This window comes from Arachis ipaensis, chromosome B9 (assembly GCF_059453495.1).
Source record: "Arachis ipaensis isolate K30076 ecotype BB chromosome B9, ASM5945349v1, whole genome shotgun sequence".
Lineage (NCBI taxonomy): Eukaryota > Viridiplantae > Streptophyta > Magnoliopsida > Fabales > Fabaceae > Arachis > Arachis ipaensis.
This window is the reverse complement of record NC_142444.1, coordinates 22,248,312-22,265,357: the sequence shown is the minus strand read 5'-3', so window position 1 is coordinate 22,265,357 and position 17,046 is coordinate 22,248,312. Positions and strand designations below refer to the sequence as shown.

General features: G+C 35.5%; 1 protein-coding gene across 3 annotated transcripts; it reads left to right on the top strand.

Annotated features, from left to right (window-relative positions):
• The first annotated feature begins 3,252 nt into the window (after nt 1–3,252).
• On the top strand, nt 3,253–16,919 carry LOC107617678 (eukaryotic translation initiation factor 4G). Of its 3 annotated transcripts, XM_016319498.3 has the most exons (12): nt 3,270–3,522; nt 7,915–7,997; nt 9,081–9,340; nt 9,533–9,669; nt 10,035–10,175; nt 10,348–10,415; nt 10,513–10,569; nt 10,828–12,183; nt 12,274–12,328; nt 12,881–15,251; nt 15,998–16,192; nt 16,277–16,919. In XM_016319498.3, the coding sequence occupies exons 3-12, from the start codon at nt 9,174–9,176 to the stop codon at nt 16,605–16,607; spliced, it is 4,878 nt and encodes a 1,625-aa protein (XP_016174984.1). In that variant the 5' UTR covers nt 3,270–3,522; nt 7,915–7,997; nt 9,081–9,173; the 3' UTR covers nt 16,608–16,919. The 3 variants fall into 3 exon arrangements, 2 of the variants coding, with proteins under 2 accessions (XP_016174983.1, XP_016174984.1); XM_016319497.3 differs by lacking the exon at nt 7,915–7,997 and having other exon boundaries at nt 3,253–3,522; XR_001615029.3 differs by lacking the exon at nt 7,915–7,997 and having other exon boundaries at nt 3,273–3,522; nt 15,879–16,192.
• Nucleotides 16,920–17,046: the final 127 nt, after the last annotated feature.

The window sequence follows — 17,046 nt, the reverse complement described above, 5'->3', positions numbered from 1 at the left end:
TACTTGTGACAACCAAATTTTGCATGAGAGGATTATTTGTTGGTTTAGGAACTATACTTGCAACGAGAATTTGTTGTGAAATTCTAGACCACACAAAAATCTAATCATCAAAATGGCGCCGTTACCGGGGAATTGCAAGCGTGTGCCTTATTATTGGTTACTGTGAATATTGTGAATAATTTTGCTTTTTTGTTTCTTTGTTAGTGTTTCTAGTTTTAGGAGTTTACTTTCATTAATTTTTATTAGTTTTTATTTCTCTTGCTACTATGAATTCTCATCCCTTTGACTACGAGTTTGGTTCAAATTATGTTGTAGGGAATGGAAGCTATAATGCGAACATGCATCAAGGTTGGGACAATCAAAGATGGGATGAGCCACAAGGATTTGATAAACCCTTTCGGCAACAACCTTCTCCAATGTGCCATGAGCAACAACCATTCTACGATGCATCCCAAGACAATGGTTATGGTGGACCCTTTCGTGACAACCAACCTCCACCAATTTACTATGAGCAAGAGCCATTTCGAGGTGCGTACCAACACAATGGATATGGTGGACCCCTTGTAGTTACCAACAAGCCCCACCATATGCCTATGAACCCCATCCTCAACGTAGCTTTGAACCACCATACTCACAAGCTCTAATGCACTTACTTTTAATGCACTTAGTTTTAACCCATATCCATCAATCCAAGAGCAACATGATCCCAATTACGCTATTGACATGGAACAAGAGAGAAGGGATCGTCTTAGGGACTTAATGGATTAGGTTCACACATATATACTTCAAGAGAAGCAAGAGGAGGCCCAAAAAGTAGAGGTAGGAGAGACCCTTGAATATGAAGGAGTAGTTGAAGAATTAGGGGGAATTGAAGAAGGTTGTCAAGAAGTGGAAGTTATCAAGGAGGAGTTAGATTTTGTACTAGAACAAGTGGAGAAACCCGAAATTATTGAAAAAGAGGAAGTGGTTGAGGACTTAGTAGATGCGGAACCTCCATGGAAAGCTCAAGTCATAGAGCCTCCCTCCAAGAGGCTTGAAATTGATATTGAGGAGGGTGTAAAACCTCCAAGGCATATCATGGTTGAAGATATTGAGGAGGTTGATCATGAGATGGGTCAATAATTAATGAGTTTTCATCTACAATTGAACCATCTCCCATTGAACTAGAGGAAGAGGTTAATGTTACAGAAGCTTGTCAAGAGGTGGAAATCATCAAAGAGGAGCCCAAGAGAGTGAAGCATACATTGGCAGGGTCCCGACTGGAGATACCTCCCCCCAAGCCATTACCATCCAACACAACATTCAAGTGGGTAAAATTCTTATCCTTAAACTCTACCTTCCCACTTGAGTATGGTCCGCTTGAAACGGATGGACAACTTAGAGCTATCTGTGGTTTTAAGAATAAAAGAGAGATGGTTAGTAGTTGGCAACACCATCCTAGGTTCGTTATGGTTGGAAGCTCAAGGCCTAATTGCAAGGGTTAGTATAATTCTCAATTGATTGGGTCTGGAAAGATGTTTGGGTGCTTAAATGAGAATTCCAAGGCTAAACCACCCGAATGGAATCATGATGATCAACTTAAAGACGGGTGTAGAAACAAGATTTGGGATCCCGGCATACAAGAGGATCCATTTTGGAAGCTCAAAGCTTGTGGAGAACTTCATCACGGCTTGGTGAATTTATTTGGAGATGTTAAAGCTTACTGGAAGTCCAAGCATTGGTGGGAGTTTCAAGATGAGTTTAAGCACAAGCCACCATGACAAGGAGCTCACCAAATATCCAACTTAAGGACAATAACTAAAAGTGCTAGGTGGGAGACAACCCACCATGGTATGATCTTTCCTGTGTATTAGTTTTATTTTATTAATATCAGTATTCATTTCCAGTTCTGTATATTTATTTTTATTTTGCATAAAAAAAAGGATCAACGCGCAAGCGTCTACGACACGCACGCGTCGTGTGTGACTGTGCAACAAAGAGAAAATGGACAGAGAGTTATGTTAGAACGATGCGGGAGGGGTGCCTGGTGCACAAGCCAACACACGCGTACGCGTGTTGCACGCGTACGCGTCCCCTGCGTTTTTGTCAATCCACGCGTACGCATGGGCTTGCCAATCGACGTAAAAGGATGCTTGAATAGAGAGTTGTGCTGCTATGGCGTTGGAAAAGAATACAAACCAAAAAACCTAGCATGAAAAAGAACACACTTTTGCATTGACTGCTCCACTCCCTCCTTTTACTTACATTTTTAGTCTTCTTCTATAATTCATCTATCAAATCTTTCAACTTCTTCACCCTCTCTTCCAGTACAACATTATGCTGGCTACCTTGCATTTCATGGGAAAAAAATTTGTCAAACCATATAAAAAATTCACAGTGTGAAAGATTCTCCTACATTGAAGGAGAAAATGCACAAAATCAAAGTTAACCCATGAATTTTGCAATGCATAAAGAAGATACCATACTCAATTTTCCTTATCCTATAATAAGGACATCCAAAGAAAGGTCTTCTTGGGTTTCTTATCTGTTCCAGACTCCACAACAATGGCATAAATTCCACAGTGGCATCTTGGATTCTCCCCTCTTGCAATTCCAAATTTGGGGCCACCTGAAGCACTGCTAGCACTACCATCTCCGCTACCTCTAATAACTCGTCGACGATAAGAGTTTACCGAATTCCCTCCATTTGCCACGGTTACACATTTTCAGAGTAGCACACGAAAATGATGATGACCTTCACGCCGTTGTTTTAGGATTTAGGACATTATACAAGAACACTTTTGTAGTTGTCTTTTCAGGGACCATTTTGTCTTTCATCCCACGTGGCGTTTAATGGCTGACTCAACAGTTTAACGTGACACGTTGGATTTTACCGTTAAGATTTTACGGAAGAAACTAACAGAAGGACTAAAGTGATGGACGTTTACAAAAATTGGGGACTAATTATGTAATTAAATTTTGTTGGGGACCAAAGCGTCCACTTCAAAATTCCTTTTAGGGACCAATTTGAATAAATACTCTTGATTTTAATTCCTCAATATATGTGACTTGGATGAGGGTGGGTAAAATGGTTAAACGATGTCGTTTAGGAGCATTGCAGCAGACGGATACGCTGCCGATCGGTTCTTCAGTTTGCCGTCAATTTGACTAGTACGATTTTTCATCAAAATCAACCGGATAAAGGGTCGGTTCTTGCTAACCCGGTCGAACCGGATGATCTGATTCGGTTTTTACAAGAGAGAGAAGAAAAATAGACGAGGGAAACAGATGAGAAGAAGAAAAAGAAGAAAGCAAAGGAGGAGTAGAACTGAAGAGGAAGAAGTGAAAGGGAGGAAGGAACCCTTGTATATCTTGGAAGCTTGAAGGAGGAACTTCAAGGAGTCAAGTTTCATGGCTACCACAACCACCGAGCAAACCCACATCGCCATCATCACCACTAATCCGTCCACCTTCCTCTGTTTTGTTGGCTTTAACTGCCAGCAACACTATGGTAGCAATCGCCCCTACACTAAGCACACCAAGGTTAGGTTTTTGTGTTTCAAAGTGCATGATTGATGTTGTTGTTAGTGATTTATGCTTCCTAGGGTTTTGTGTGAGACATGGAAAGCTTGATATATGCTTGAATGTGATTATACGATATGGATTTTGGAAGATTTTTACTTACGAGTTTGGTTGGAGAGGTAGATTGTGTTGGTGGAGTTTTGTAGAATTGAATGCGAAAAAAATTGGGTTCTGCAGCTTAGAGAATCGATTTTATTCTCTTTGCTATCTAGAAATTCGTGTTTTCTTCTGTAACTTAGAGAACGGATAATTGATCCTCTAGCTTGGATAATCGATTCACCAGAATGGCAAAATGCAAATCAATGACAAAATTGATTGTCCTTATTACAAAATGTATTCTTTTGCTGCAGAATTTAGTTTTTATGTATTAAATGACCTTAGAACGAGTACTAGATTCCCTAAAATACTAGAATGATTATGGAGCATAAGGATTATAATTTAAATCATGTTAGAGGATGTAAAAGGGGAAGTGATTTAAGGCTTAAAGGTGTCTTTAGGCATTTGATGTTATGAATGCTTCTTGAGGATTAAGAGTTATTATAGGATATGGTGGATTAAAGTGTTTTAGACATTGTAATGTTATAGATTGTTAATGAATATGTCTTGGGCTTAGGATGTCATTGTTTAACTTGAGTCTTGAGTATTAATTGTTGATGTTGAGATTATAAGAGTTGATACAAGTTAATGTAAATGATTCAGGAATTAAGATAAGTTAAATATGGGTGATGAAATGTTGTCACGAATATTATGTTCTAAAATGGTAAGAAGTTAGACCTTTGCATAAAGGTGTACTTGTGACACGTGTGATCCTAGTTCAGGGCAAAAGATGGTTTTCTTTAGAGAAGGCCTTATGCCTATTATGAGTTTGATGCAATATTATGTTATGCAAGGGGCGGTGTTTATTAGAACACATGGCAAGAGATTTCATATTTTGCTTGTGATGCTTTCTATGTTAGAGATATAGAGACTTAAGAGAAAGAGAAAGAGAAAGAAGAATTAGAAGTTAACAAGTAAAACTAGATTCAAAAGTCTAATTAGGTGCGCTTTTGTTTGATAAAGGAAAATGAATAATGAGTTATTGATGATCTAAATGAGTGAGAGACTAGCTAGAGAGCTTGCAAAGTTATTATTCAGTAAGGAAGGTAAAAGAGAGATGACACTAAAAATACATTGGATTCTGATATGATAGATGTTATGGAATGCCTTTTTATGTTTTATCACTTCGTAAAGTTCTTATGCTTGATTATGATGTTGAATATATCATTCACAAATGAGATTAATAAGATACAATAAAGGATAATGAATGAGAGTTTGTGCTATGTTAATTGAAAAGGACTGGCATGACTAAGTCACGCTAAGGCGAACTTAGTTAGCTCTTGACGAGAATAAAATTGTCTTGCTACTTAGGTAGAGAATAGAATTGTTTCGAAAATGTTAGATACAGTTGATTCCCAAGAGCCCTTTTGGCGAGGAGTAATTATACCCATGATGTGGGGTAATTAGATACACCACCATCTGTTGGATAGAGGTAATTTTGAGTAGTCCTAAGTAATAGGTTGTAATTATACCCATGCTAAAAGAGTCAGGTAATAGAATTTTACCTGATGATGTTGTGGCCTATATAGGAAGAGAGCTCATTTTCCTAGTTTTTATATTTTTGGAGTTTTTAGTATGTAGAGTCTTCATGTTCAAGCAATCAAAAGTTATCACTCAAGCACTAGTCAGGAAAAAAATTATTGCAATATGCCATCATAATGCACTTAGAGCTAGCTACTCAAGCATTCATTGCTTAGGTTACTCAATATTTTCCAGCCGAAAGGTCACTGTTTGTTGCGGCATAAATCCACCGCCTAGACGGTGATGCAAAATAAAATAAAAAGAACAAGAGAAAGATAGATGTTGTGAGTAACTAGATTTTCTCACTATAGATAGGGGCTTGGTTCAATATGGATAATTTATGTCTCAGCTTTTTGAGAATTTGATGATAAGATTGATACTTTAAAGGTTTATCGCTTGTTTCATTGCAACTTCGTGAGTTCGATCTCCTTCTGAATTGACTTAGGGTTTATGCATGAATTGGGAATTTGATGTATGCACTAGCTCTAAGGAGAGGAGTTTGTCCTTGTTATAGACACATACTTAAAGGATTAATATGTTGATATAAGAAGAGGAGAGTTAGCCACCTAAGGAAGTAGGGATTAACAACTATAATCTGTTTCATTAGCTTATCAATTGCAAATCAAGCTCCTAGAAAATTACTCGGTTATTATATTGAATTGAATTAATCCGAATCTTTAGCGTGCTTTTGCTAGTTGTATTAAACATAGCATTTTCTTTCTTACTTTACTATTATTAATTTGAGATACCTTCAATTTGAAAATAGTTTATTTCTTCTAAATAGATATTTGAAAGTAGTGACCAGTTTTGATAAATTAGTTGTCATGGGAACAATGCTTTACTCATCTTTTACAACTTGAACGATTTGGTGGGATAACCAAAGAGTTATCAACTACATAGGTATGATTTTGTTAGATAGTGAGTATGATAAGCATTTTTCTTTTCTACATAATAGTATTTAATTGAAATATTGAACGTACATGTAAAACTTTATTACACAACAATGATGTATACAAAAACTAAGCTCTAAATTTGGATTTAGTTTTACACTCATAGTGTAACATTACACTATCTACCTATTGTAATTTTGAAAGAAGTGTCAAATCATTCAAAATAACTATCCACTACCATTATTATCCACATTATGATTTCTCAGTATTCCGAATTTTAATTGATTGATAGTATAAAATTATTTTACACTCAACCCATGAAAATTATACTTTAACTATTATACTCAATATTTATTTATAGTAATTTGATATTGTTTTACACTTTTATTAATTAACAGTGTAAAAAATTGTTACATAAGATATGATTTTTTTAAAATTTTTTTTTAGGTCTTACAGTTTGTTTTCTTATGTTTTTGATAAAAGAATTCAAAATGTTAGTTTTGATTATATCATTATTTCGTTTATGTTAAGGCAATTGCATGATAGTTCTACTACTACTATATACAATCTTAACTTATGAAATAATCACATATTTAATCAATTGAGTAAAGTATTGTTTTTGTCCCCAATGTTTGGAGTAAGTCCCAAAGTTGTCCCTAACGTTTAAATCGTCCTATTTAAGTCTCTAACGTTTCAAAATTGACTCAATGTTGTCATGCCGTTAGGGATCTGTTAACGGAATTAACGGCGGATAAAATTGAGACGATTTTAAAACGTTAGGGACTTAAATAGGACGAAAACGTTGGGGATAAAAACGATACATAGAACTAAATTTTAATTTTATCCTTCACTAATATCAATCTTTTACTGTACATAGTTATTCAATTATTTTTTAATCACATCTAAATAAATTACACTTAAGCACATTATTCTGATTCTAAATAATTTTTTTTTTAATAATTTTACTCTTAAAGATTTTTACTCATCATGAAATATTTGTAGAATGACTAGAATCACATTACTTTATTGTATATGTATCATTTTTTCCCCACAAGTTTATGTACTAGTCATTCTATAAACATTTTATGATGAGTAAAAATTTTTAAGAGTAAAATTATAAAAAAATAAATTTATTTAGAACAAAAGCAATGTGATTAAGTATAATTTACTTAGATGTAATTAAAAAATAATTGAATAACTATGTATCGTAAAAAATTGATATTATTGAAGGATAAAATTAAAATTTATTTCTATGTATAGTTTTTGTCCCCAACGCTTTCGTCCTATTTAAATCCCCAACGTTTCAAAACCATCTCAATTTTGTCCCGCCATTAATTCTGTTAACAGATCCCTAGGACAACATTGAGTCAATTTTGAAACGTTAGGGACTTAAATAGCGATTTAAACGGGACAATTTTGAGACTTACCCCAAACGTTGGGGACAAAAACGATACTTTACTCTTTTAATAAATAAAGCAAAAAGTTACCATTTTACATGGATACAAATTTATTTAACCATTAAAATTAGATTACAATAGAGGCAAAAGTAAAGGAAGAAAAAAGTGAGAGAAACAAGAGAAAAACTTGATGTTCATGAACAAAGGAAGACTTTTTCTCTTTTTCAATTGTAAGGAGACACATGTTTTTTGGATCACTTATGTTTTGGAAAAAGCTACCATGATTAACTAACTCATTGTAAATTTGAATTAAACCAAGTAAAAATAGAGATTTTATGGCAATATTTTCGGAAGCTTATACTATTTTATTTCCTTCTTAATTGGACTCTTCCCTCTAATCTAATTCTGCCACTGCTTCTAACTTTAAAACTGTATTTTTTATTTGGTAGGTTTGATGTGAAATATTATTTTAGACATAAAACACATTCTATGAACACAAAACTTGACACTACAAGAGCTCATATTTTTTACGGTAAGAAATAGCTCTGAATCAGCATCCTTTACCTTAATTTCATTGAAATTGGTAATGTTCTTTCCCGTAACAAAAACACTAATAACAAGACAAATCAAAACTCCAAAAATAATTTGTTCAAAAGCTTAAAATTAAAAAGAGACTTGAACAGAAGTTTGCAATTGAATCTTTAAGCGACAGCAATGACAAGAAAAAAATGTTTGGAGTTGAGGCATGTGGTTGCACCAGCTGTGAGAATTGAGATTAGTGTCAGACACAGTGAAGAGACACTAAGGATGTGAAACTTAAGGAGAAATCAATAATATTTCTAGATTTATTTTTTTTCCCATATCTTAATTTGATATTTAAATATTAAATTAACTCTTAACCATGGTTGTTATTTTAGAAACACATATGACTCATATCTTATGTGTTTTATTATAAATAGATTAAAGTTTATTTGCTGTTAGAACTCCCAAGAATATCTCGAGGGATAAAGAGAAGAGTATGAATAGGTGTTACAAAAATCATGGCCCATTCGAATAGTGATCTCCTGAAAAACCTACCTTCTTTTGACCCACCCTTTCACTCATGAGTTTGTTGCGGGTGAGTTTGGTTCATAGTTGAACATTTTGTATCTGGTCTCTCTCTCTCTCTCTCTCTCCCCCCCCCCCCCCTTTCTCCCTCTTCTCTTTTTGTCTCTCTCTCATCCCCTTCTATCTATCTGTGTTTATCTCCCACTGCCATCACTACCCAATAAACCCCTAATTTTGACACACACTCCTCCACTTCAGGTGCTTCACTATGTCCTCCTTTTATTTTAGTTTTATTTATTTCATATGTTTCTTATCATGTTATTTCTTTGGTATTCATTTTAATTAAATTTTTATTGTCATCTTAGTGTATGCAATTCTGAGAGTAAACTAACATTTGGCTATCAAAAAAATTCGAAATTGTAGATATCTAATTTTTCTCGGTATGTATTTTTTGAATAATTTTCTAAATGTTCCAACAACAATTAGATCAAATACGAACAATTTGATAAATTGTTTAAAGTTTAGCGTGCTCCAATTATGATGATAACTTGGATCATGTTGGTTGCAGGAAAAATTGAAAGAGGGAAATTTTCTCTTTTTATTTTCCAATTATCCCCCCATTTTTGAAAACTGTATTTGAGGAATCAAAGGGTTTGGATATATGTCCTTCAATCAATCAAAGACCAATAGAAGCACAGCAGTGTACCGAAAATCTGAGCGATCCACCAGTTTCAATCAGCAACAAGGTTCCTCATTTGCCTACGGCGGTGGCGGCATTAAGCCAACGCCATCGATTCCCTCATCTCCATCACTCTCCTCTAACGAGAGGTATGTTAAGGCTTGCAAGTTTGTAACTGATTTTGTTATTTTACTACGATTATGTTTTTCAATGGATATTGGATGTGTGGAGATTGAGTTTTGGGTGAGATGAGTGTGTGATTTGTTTTGTGTGAGATGCGTGTGTGTGTGCGAGCAGGCGTGTTTTAATCGATTTTGTCTGTTGCTTGTTGCTTGTTCTAGGTTTAACAAGAAGTCTAGCGATGCACAAGTTGGACAATCTAGAGTAAACCCCACCCCACTGAATGTAATAGAGTCTAACAGTGGTTCTGCTGCTCGAAACATACAGAATCGTGCCCATGTGCAACCTCAATTGCATGGTAAGCTTGAGGAGAATTATATTTACTTCCTTTTTAAAAGAATTATGTTTATTCTCTTTGTTTTTTAAGTTTCTAGTTTTCTGTTTAAGAAAATTTTTCTGTGGAAAGTATCTCCATCTTTATTGATTATTTTTTATATAACAATTACCTTGCTAGATATGGACAATTTTATTGATTATTTTTATATAACAAAATATGAAAATAAACATTAAAACAAATTGTAGCTCAATTGTTAAGGTATCCACAAGGAGTATAACTGAAGGGACTAGGTTTGATTTTCTAAAGTAACTATTTAGAATTATATGTTATTTGGTGTTCGGTGAATTATTAGTTTAAGTAACTCATTCATTTATGTTGTATGATAGGAGCATCTGATGCTCCAGCTACTACCAAGCCATGTGAATCATCTGCTGTACAAGGGAGTACTGTAACTATTCCAAAAGTTCCAAGTTCTCAACTGCCCCCTGCAACTTCTGATCCAATTACTCCTGAAACTCCTACTAAGGGTATGCTAGACTAATGAGTTTTTTGCTTGAAATTATGTGGAATTAAGTCAACATTTTATGACTTGTATCTTGGGTTTGTAAAAGTTCTTAATGCTAAAATATTTTCCTTAGTAGCTATTAATTGTCAGTCTTGAGACTGAAGTATTCTGAATATCAAATGTATTTTTTATAGGAGATGCATCAAAGTCATTCCCTTTCCAATTTGGATCTATTAATCCTAGCATTATGAATGGGATGACAGTAAGTTTTGCACATATAAATTGTGTACGTTGTGTCTGGTATACTGCATATATTTTTAGAACTTTATGGCCATTAAGTAATTTGTTCTGATATTCAGGGCCCTACTAGTATAAGCTCAGCTCTTCCTAATATAGATGAGCAGAAGCAGGATCAGGTGTGAATATATATTCTTTTTAATTTCTCCTTTACTTCTATGTTACTATATTCCTTTTGGTACCACTACCCACAACTTCTCATTGAATTCTAGATCTTATTTCAGATGCTGAGCAAGAATTGATTTGATATAGAATCTTAGGTTGGAGTGCACTTATGATTATGTAACTTGTTGATGTTGACATAACACGCCTTGAATTATGTGTTCATAGCAATGAAAATTATTTATTTTGTGCCAACAAATTGTCTTCACTTTCAGGCTTCAGTGCCAACATCTCTTATTCCAAAACAACAACTATCACCAAGAAAAGATGCAAGTGTCATTGAGCAGTCTATTGGTGGGGAAACTAATATACAAACTAAGGCAAAAAAGGATCTTCGCGTGCCAACTGCAACCTCAGCAAACCAAATGCAGAATCCTTCTATTATTCCTATAACTGGGATTTCAAACTCAACACCATATCACCTGTCACGAGCATCTTTACAGTTTGGTAGTTCTAATCCACATATTCAATCTCAGGGGTTGCCTACAACATCTCTCCAGATGCCTATACAAATGGCTTTGCCAATTGGAAATACTACACAAGTGCAACAACCAATTTTTATTCCAAGTCTTCAACCTCGTCCAATGCAACCTCAGGGGATCATGAATCAAGGTCAAAACATGACTTTTACTCCTCAAATGGGGCATCAGTTGTCACATCAATTAGGCAATGTGGGTATTAGTATGATTCAACAATATCCCCAACATGGACAAAAATATCAACCTGGTCCTCGAAAAACAACTCATGTGAAGATCACTCACCCCGAGACTCATGAAGAGTTGAGACTTGATAAAAGAGCAAATGCATATTCAGATGGGTCATCTAATTCTAGGTCACATCCTAATATCCCTTCTCAATCCCAACCTGGTCAATCTTTTGCAGCTTATCCAATGAATTATTATTCCCCCAACTCTTATAGTACTAATTCTCTCTATTACCATCCTCCCAATCCTCTCCCACTAACAAGTAGCCAAAATACTGCTAATTTGCAACCACAAAGATTTAATTATCCATTGAATCATGGTTCGCAAAATGTTGGTTTCTTGAATTCAATGCAACATAGCTCTCTATTTGCTAATAAAACAGGTGCTTCTATTCTTGGTAGTGTTGAACCCCCAATTTTAGAAAATTTTCATGATATTCCTAATTTAATGTCATTAACTGGAGCTGCTCCTGTGACAATTAGACCATGTGATGCATCTGATGTTGTAGACACATCATTGTCCAATTCTGGTAATTCTGGCGTTCAAAACCGAGAACCCAATATTTCGGTAGCATCACGTGATTCTGGCTCCCCTGCATTACAAAATGTATCTGAAACTAGTCCAGAAATTTCTTCACAGCAATCAAAATTATTTGGTAACTCTTTTGTGCAACAAAAACAATCACCTGGATCTGTTTTTGTATCTATTGAGAAGCTTGCAGCCACTCCCTTGTCACAACCTTCATCAGTAATGACTGAAGATCATGCCTCACTTGTGTCTAGAAGGAAGGAAGCTCTAACTAGGTCAAATTCTTTGAAGGAAAATCCAAAGAAACTAGAGAAGAGCGCCCAATCACATCATCAGGCAGTTTAGTACTTTATTATTCATTTTAAGTATTCTTCATTAGTCTTGATTTACTTGAGCATATTATATTTTATGTACTTTTTTCCCCCACAGGTTTCTATTCAATCTCCATCAATGGATAATGTTGCTTATCAAGCTATTGATAATGGTATGTCTGATATTGGAGTTTCCAAATCATTTAGAACTGAAACAATTCATTCTATAGCAATTGCCACTGAAGATCTTCCAGAAATGTATGACACAATATCAACCATCCCTAGTGTTGAAGTGAACAATAGCATTGAAGTTTCTAGTAGTCATCATAAGGATGACAAGCATAATGAATCACCAGAAGAAAAAGGTTTAAAGCATAATTGTTTGAAACTTGGTAACAAAAATGATGAACCACTTTTGTAGTTACCAGGAAAATTTTAATTGTGATGGGCAAGTCTAAACAAATTGAACAAAATGCTGTAACTAATGAGGTGTTAGAAAACAAATTGAACAAAATTCTGTAAATGTAAGTGATGAGGTGTTAATCTTAAAGATTCATACAACAAGGACATGATGAATCTGCTAGTGTTGTAGCAAAATTTGATAGGCCGAGTGGAAATTTAAGCATCTCTACATTTATTTACATTGGATTATAGAGATATCATTTTAAGTCGAAATGATTGTGTAGTTACTAACCGTGTTCTTTGTGGAAATTACTGTACACTAGATATGCAGTCAGTTGATATTCTGGAGACAACTTCAAATCATGTCAAGAATAGTTCAGATACTTTTTGCAATGACTCTCTGTCTTTTTTGACATCTAGTGCCAACGATAAACCAATTTCAGAACCAAATAAAGTAAAAGCTACATCTAAAGGTAATAAGAAAAGAAGAGAGATTCTTCGAAAAGCTAATGCTGCTGGGTCAACTTCTGATCTTTATAACGCATACAAGGGACCAAAGGAAAAGAAAGAAACTGTTTTCAGTTCAGAAAGCACAAACAATGCTTCTTCATCTGAAAGTTTGAAGCAGGTATCTACAGATGCTGCTCACCTAGATCTTAAAGTGAGTGAGAAATGTCAACAGAGTAAAGTTGAGCCTGATGATTGGGAGGATGCTGCTGACATGTGTACATCAAAACTGGAAGTTGATGACAAATTTCAACTGATTAGTGATGTTAACAGAGGTGTAGCCAAGAGGTACTCTCGAGATTTTCTTTTGAAATTTGCAGAGCAGTGCACTGATCTTCCTGAAGGTTTTCAGATCACAGTTGACATAGCTGAGGCTTTAATGAGTTTTACTATTGTAGATAGGCCTAGTGGAATGCCTTGGATGGATTATTGTGGAACTGGTGTAAATGAGGAAGAGAGGTGGAGTAAATCTTCTAATACTTTTCATTCTGGAAGACGTGGTTTGGATGTTGGTGGAGGTAATGTAGGTTTTCGATCTGGTCCAGGAAACAATTTTGGTGCTTTAAGGAACTTTCGTGGAGAGACACCTATGCAATATGCTGGAGCAGGGGTCCTTTATGGACCAACGCAATCCATGGGAATTCCAAGTGGAATGCAAAGAAACAGTAATGGAGAAAGGTGGCAGCGTTCTGTTAGCTTCCAGCACAAGGGGTTAATTCATTCTCGTACTCCTCAAACTCCTTTACAGACGATGCACAAGGCTGAGAGGAAGTATGAAGTGGGTAAAGTTTCGGATATAGAAGAGGCAAAACAGAGGCAGCTGAAAGCTATCTTGAACAAATTAACTCCTCAGAATTTTGAGAGGCTCTTTGAACAGGTAAAAGTGGTTAATATTGACAATGCTATCACACTTACTGGTGTCATCTCACAAATTTTTGAGAAGGCTTTGATGGAGCCTACCTTTTGTGAAATGTATGCCAACTTCTGTTTACATTTGGCTTCTGAGTTGCCTGATTTCGGTGAGGACAATGAAAAGATAACTTTCAAAAGATTATTATTAAACAAGTGTCAAGAGGAATTTGAGAGAGGTGAAAGAGAGCAAGAAGAAGCAAATAAGGCTGATGAAGGTGAAGTTAAGCTATCTGATGAAGAAAGGGAAGATAGAAGAGTCAAGGCAAGAAGACGCATGCTAGGTAATATTAGATTAATTGGTGAGCTATATAAGAAGAGAATGTTGACAGAGAGGATAATGCATGAGTGCATCAAGAAGTTACTCGGTCAATATCAGGATCCTGATGAAGAAGATATTGAAGCTTTGTGCAAGCTAATGAGTACTATTGGGGACATGATTGATCATCCCAAAGCCAAAAAACATATGGATGCATACTTCGAAAGGATGAAACTATTGTCAGACAACATGAATTTATCATCTAGGGTGAGGTTCATGTTGAAGGATGCCATTGATTTGAGGGAAAATAAATGGCAACAAAGGAGAAAAATTGAAGGTCCAAAGAAGATTGAGGAAGTGCATAGAGATGCGGTGCAAGAGAGGCAGGCCCAAGCTGGTAGGTTAGGTCGTGGTCCAAGCAACAACCAAACATCAAGAAGAAACCCTATGGACTTTCGTCCAAGAGGATCTCTGGTGTCATCTACAACTGCTCAAATTGGAGTACCGCATGGGTTACCTGGTCAAGTTCGTGGGTTTGGTTCTCAGGATGCTTGTTCTGAAGAGAGGCAATCTTTTGAGGCTAGGACCTTGTCTCCAAGAGCCTTGGGGGATGATTCTATTACCTTGGGACCCCAGGGCAGTTTGGCTAGGGGAATGTCCATTAGAGGATCAACTGCAATAAGTTCATCGATGCCTAATGCAATTCCTACCTCAGTAGACTCTTCCAAAGCAACTGATGTTCTTAACGGTTATGGGAATTTATCAGAGCATGCACCATACCTTACGGACAGGTTTTCAGGTCCAGCTGCTTATGATCAATCAAGTGCTCTAGAGCATAATATAGGCTTAGACAAAAAAGATTTGAGTACTTCATATCGGAGACTTGACAACCTTGTTGCAACTTCACCATCTGATCAATTGCAAGGGTCAATAGTTTCTCAGGTTCCTTCTTCAGAAAAGGTTCGGTCAGAAGAACAACTCCGAGACATGTCCATGGCAGCAATCAAAGAATACTACAGGTAATGCTTTCACTTTGTGGTGTTTCTATCTTCTTACTGCCTGTGGCCACTTACTTTTTTTTTACCCAAAAAAAAAATCCAAATTTAATGCCCTTGAGATGAGAGTTTGTTTGTTTTCATTTTATATTTTATTGGCAAAGACCTAGCTTAACTTTTCTCAGGGTATTTATGGTTTTCACAAAGCTAAGTCATACACAGCTAAGAGAAATAAGTACACAATTCTCTATATTTTGTTGTGGATTCCGCCACTTACCAGAATTTATTATTTCTTATAAAAATGGAAGATGATAGTGATAATGAAAAGTCCTCAATGAATTACTCCATTTCATCTGAAAATGATATATTTTGCATATGATTTCAAAAATTGTAACTTTTTAGTTGTAAATTTTAATTGCAAACTTCAACCTAAGCCTTGATTCATTTTAATAATGTTTGACTGTGGTAACACTTGAAACCATCATTTTTTTTTTCACAATGCTTACAAAACTAGGTATATTATGTATTTAGAATTTGAAGTTTTTTACAGTCAACTTTAAATATGAATAGATTATGTTATGCTGTATTTCTTTTTGTTTTAAAATTATTTAGACACACATGTGCCTATACATTGAATATAAATTGATATAGTTGGCAGGATGTTATGATATTGCTCTTATATTACTACTTCCTATTTCCAATGTTCATCCTGGGCAAGATCCACAAGCTTGATGACATCAACCATTCTAACAAAAAATTATGCAATTTAGTGCTAGAGATGAGAAGGAAGTTGCTCTATGTGTCAAAGAATTAAATTCTCCATGCTTCCATCCTTCCATGGTTTGTCTCTGGGTCACAGACTCATTTGAGAGAAAGGACACAGAACGAGACCTTTTGGCCAAATTGCTAGTTCACCTTGTGAAATCACATGATGGTATCTTGAGTCAAGCACAGCTTATCCAAGGGTGAGATTTATTAAAGAATATGATTACTAGAAGAGAGAATTCTTTTATCGTAAATAACCTTGTTTTCTTTTGTTGTTTTGTTAGGTTTGAGTCTGTTCTCTGTACATTGGAGGATGCTGTTAATGATGCTCCCAAAGCACCAGAGTTTCTTGGACGTGTTTTTGCGAAAGTTATAATAGAGTCTGTTATCTCTTTGAATGAGATTGGGCGGTTATTACGTGATGGAGGGGAGGAACCAGGCAGCCTCTTAGAAACTGGACTTGCAGCTGATGTTCTTGGAAGTACCTTAGAGGTAATAAAATTGGAGAAGGGGGACGCAATTTTACGTGATATCTGTGTTGGCTCTAACTTGCAATTGGAGACTTTCCGTCCACCAAATCCTATAACTTCAATAAAGCTAGAGAGATTTATTTAGAGGAGAGTGATGCTCATTGTAGCCTTTTTCAGGTACAGAAGGAAAATTATTAGCCTGGTGCTATGGGGTTTCTAGATTTGAATATATGATTTTATTTTCTGGTAGATGGGTGGATAGAATTTTATGAGATTCTTTCTTTTAATATGTTTCCTTCGATCTTCATGCAACTGTAAAAGGTTCAATTGATTTTATTACATTCTCAACGAGGAGCATTATTACATCACCCTATCTAAAAGGTTATATGTAAGAGCTCAATTTTGGGGCCGAAAGCCGAAAGGAAGGTTATACTTTCCATTTGACGCGCTCAATTTTCAATCATTTATTTTATCACATTTGTACTCAATTTTATTAGCGTTGAGAAATTATGCGTAAATAATTGTTATTCATATTTGATGATTATGGTACATCAAATCGCAGTGGTAGGTATTATTGATGACCA